Here is a 4,290-nt window from a genome sequence, read left to right on the forward strand (position 1 = left end):
TTAAAAAAAAAAAAAAAAAAAAAACTTAAGTGTGGTGGCACGAACCTTTAATTGAAGCATTTGGGAAGCAGAAGCTCTTGAGTTCCAGGCCAGCCTGTTTTACATAGAATGTTCCAGACTAACCAGGAATATATAGTAAGACTCCCATTTCAGGAAAAAAACAAAAGACATGTTAAGTTACTAATTTCTACTCCTTGTTGTAGCATGTTAACTAGTTTATTTTATATATATATAATTATTTCTCACTGCTCAGCCTCGACCTCCTGTTCCTTCTGCCTCTTAAGTGACAGACATGCTACCACACCCAGCTCTTATCGGGTTAACATTTGCTTCTCTTAAATCAGTGTAATAGATATGTAAACACAGTGTGTTTAGGGAATAATATTTGTGCTGTTTCAGGGTAACCCAAGTCTGTTCCTGGGACCATGAAAGTTCTACTGGTGTTTGACTTTGACAATACAATCATAGACGACAACAGTGACACCTGGATTGTGCAGTGTGCTCCAGACAAAAAGCTTCCCATTGAGCTGCAAGATTCTTATCAAAAGGGGCTTTGGACGGAATTTATGGGCAGAGTCTTTAAGTATTTGAGAGATGAGGGGGTAAAAGAAGATGAGCTGAAGAGGGCAGTGACGTCACTGCCTTTCACCTCAGGGATGATAGAGCTTCTCAGCTTTCTGAAGATGAATAAGGACAGATTTGACTGCATCATCATTTCAGATTCAAATTCCATCTTCATAGACTGGGTTTTAGAAGCTGCTGCCTTTCATGATGTCTTTGATAATGTGTTTACCAATCCAGCATCTTTTGATAGCAATGGTCGTCTCACAGTGAAAAATTGCCATGCTCATTCTTGCACTAGATGCCCAAAGAATCTTTGCAAAAATACAGTTTTGGGAGAATTTATAGATAAACAGTTACAAAAGGGCATAAGATATACACGGATTGTTTATATAGGTGATGGTGGGAATGATGTCTGCCCAGTAACTTTTTTAAAGAAGAATGATGTTGCCATGCCACGGGAAGGATATACTTTACATAGAACTCTTGCCAAAATGACTCAAAATCTTGAGCCTATGGAATCTTCTATTGTAGTTTGGTCTTCAGGTGTTGAAATAATTTCTCATTTACAATTTCTAATAAAGATGTGATGTGCCAACAATTGAAAGGTGTAGTAGTTAAGGTCGGGCTCAGCAACATAAAACTAAATCCCCAATATTAGTACCTTTAAAAGTATGAGAGGTTTTTCTCTTTAAAAAATTCTGGTGGTATGTCAAGGCCACTTTGTTGTTCAGCCAACCTCAGCTTTTGATTCTAACCCATAGTTTGAGATTGATATCCAAGCTTAAGTCCTCACAACAAACATTGTGACCAGCAAGAACCAGGGCAGTAGGATTTTTACCCTTTGTTCAGGAATGCTTTCTAATTATACCAAACAGTTCTGTTTGAATACCACTAGCCAAAACCAGGTCAGAGCCTTCCATAACTGCAAAGATGGGAAATGCAGCTTTCATTCCAGTTGGTTATGTGCCCAGGAAAAAAAGGAAAAATAGAATAATAATTGAGGTATGTGGAACTCATAGTCTATACTAAGGATGGTTAATAGACTATTTTTTACTTCTGGAAAAAGTGACTTTATTTTACTCTTATTACAAAAATATACACAATAGTTACAAATGTTGAAAGTAGCTGATGAGCTACTTCCCCTGCTGTCAGCAAGTCATACAGACACTGAAGTGTATTCAGGATTCAGCTTCAGCCACAACCTGCTACTATGATTGAGGAAGGCTTTATTGCTGGAGGTGTAATGGATGCTAATACTGCCTAATAGGATCACTAAAGACTGCCTTCATGCAAGAGGGCCCAGCATGGGGATCATGCATAGCTGCCAAAGCCTTAGGCAAGCACATGCATGAACCCAATTGTGATGAGCCTACTATGTGTGTCAAGTTGGTGGAGGAGCTTTGTGCTGAGCATGAAGATCAACCTAACCAGGCATCTGTGAAAACAAGAGAGGAAACCCTATAAACTTCTTTGTGGTGTAGTAAGGATACCAGTTGAAGACTACTTCAAATGCAAGAAATAAAACTGGCTTTATTTTCTCAACAACAAAAAAAGCCTGATAACTTTATTCACATAAAAATAAAAATCTCTCAAATGTATATGTCTTCTGAAGTCTTTTTAAAACAAGGGTGCAGTATTTTACGTTTTATTTGTGTGGGGTTGAGGCATGCCTTGGTACATGTGTGGAGGTCAGAAGATAGCTTATGGAAGTTGGTTCTCATTTCACCATGTGGGTCCCAGGAATCAAACTCAGGTCAGGCCATCAGCCTTAGTGACAAGTGCCCTTAACTGCTGAGCCATCTGACCAGCCCATGAGGCAGTATTTATTACTTTTCACCAGTTGGGATTTTCTTTTGAAATAAAATATATATTAATTTTCCTCATGTTCCATGTTTATATCATAGCACCATAAGTAATTACTGTAATGTGATATGCTGCTTTGTTTCAAGACAAGCTTACTCTATAACCCAGACAAATTTCTGACTCTCAAACCTGCCTGTTTGCATCCAGAGTGTTGGTATTACAGATATGTACAACCATGCCTGGCTTCAGCATACCAGTTTAAACTGTTAACTTAAGTTTGACAATTCAGTTGTGAGAAATGTGAACTTGTATGAATATCCAACAGTCACAAGACTGATGTAGGGATATTAGCAAAGTACCAGCTGATCTAGGTATTTTTATAAATTCATGCTAATCCTAGGTTCATAATTATTCATAAATATTCAGTACATAAAATAGGGTTTTGGTTTTGTCTTGGTTTGGTTGGTTTTTTTGTTCTCTTGGGGTTTTTTTTTTTTTTGGTTTGTTTCAAGACAGGGTTTCTCTGTTTAGCCCTGCCTATCCTGGAACTCACTGTGTAGACCAGGCTGTCCCGGAACTCAGAAATCCACCTACCTCTGCCTCCCAAGTGCTGGGATTAAAGGCGTGCACCACCACTGCCAGGCTTGTTTTTTTTTTTTTTTTGACACATGGTCTTACTGTGTAGCCTTGGCTGGCTGAAACTCACAATAATCTGTCTACTTCTGCCTCCACATGCTGATTATAGGCACATATCACCACACTAACATAATACAATTTTCTTCAACTCCTAAATACAAATATTCAGTACAATGTCACGGGGAAAAATTACTCTAGGTTTTTTAGATCTTTAATAGATCAGATTATACTGAAACACATCACTTATAAGTTATTTGTATCAAGGCCAATGACAAACTATATAACTAGAATTAAAATATAAGTTTTATTTTCAATAAATTGACCAAGTAGTTTAGACCATATCATTTCCTGAGAATGTCTAGACAAGCTGAAGCTGGACATGTCCCTGCTTAATTGCCTCAGAGAATGGACAGTAATGAGGCATTTCTAAGGAAATGCAGGCATGTGGCTGGGAGCTGTCTCTCTCTTTGTGGCCCATCTTAAATGGTGCTGCCTAATGGTTACATCTAACTTCATGTGACCAGAACAGTTAGTGGAGTGTGGTGCTTATGCTGGTAAGAATGATGCCAGCAGCCATGTGGTTTTGGGCTTGGATCCTGTTCCACTGGCGCCCCACCTGAGTCCAGCTAAGTACTGAATCAAGCATAGACCTTGAAGCAGATGACCCATTCAAGCAGAACCTGTGGAATAGTAAAGTTTTGCTAAAACACCTTAATGGGATGTTGCTATACAACAATAATAATATAGAAGGTCTTCAAATGTAAGAAGTGTTGCAGATACGTTGTAGGTAGTTCAATAAAATAGCCTCATAAAGATGAGTGAAAACAAGATTCCATTTTTGTTTGCAGGATCAAAAGTTACTAGGGTTTTGAAAAAAAATTTAAAAAGGAAGCTGTGGAACATGGAGAGATGGCTCATCAGGCAAAGGCGCTTGGCACACAATACCTTGAGCTAAATTCATTTGATCTTTTGGATCAAAAGAGAACCAAGTCTGCATTGTCCTCTGACCTCCACATGTACATATATCTGTCCACATATGTGTGTACTAGGGTATAAAGACATATTTAAAGCAAAGTGGAATTCTAGCATAGTGGTATATCCCTGGAGTTCTAGTACTTGGTATACTCTGGCAGGGAAATGAGGTTAAGACTAGGCCAGGCTTAGGTTAGCTACATAGTAGGATCATGTCTCAACAAAAGCAAAAAAGTGGAAATAGAACTAACAATTACCATGCACAATTAGTGTCAGTTGTTTGTTTGTTTGTTGTTGGGGATGGGGGGAAGAGGT

At 38.5% G+C, this 4,290-nt stretch overlaps 1 protein-coding gene across 3 annotated transcripts in view; it reads left to right on the forward strand.

Moving 5' to 3' along the window:
• The window catches only part of Phospho2 (phosphatase, orphan 2), a 7,367-nt gene extending 5,205 nt beyond the window's left edge, over positions 1-2,162 (forward strand). For all 3 annotated transcript variants that reach the window (XM_031370537.1, XM_031370539.1, XM_031370538.1), the window contains exon 4: positions 400-2,162. In XM_031370537.1, coding sequence (XP_031226397.1) covers positions 426-1,151 — 726 coding nt within the window. In that variant the 5' untranslated portion in view covers positions 400-425 and the 3' untranslated portion in view covers positions 1,152-2,162. The remainder of the gene's footprint in view (positions 1-399) is intronic.
• Positions 2,163-4,290: the final 2,128 nt, after the last annotated feature.

Source organism: Mastomys coucha, unplaced genomic scaffold (genome assembly GCF_008632895.1).
Source record: "Mastomys coucha isolate ucsf_1 unplaced genomic scaffold, UCSF_Mcou_1 pScaffold15, whole genome shotgun sequence".
NCBI classification, from domain to species: domain Eukaryota; kingdom Metazoa; phylum Chordata; class Mammalia; order Rodentia; family Muridae; genus Mastomys; species Mastomys coucha.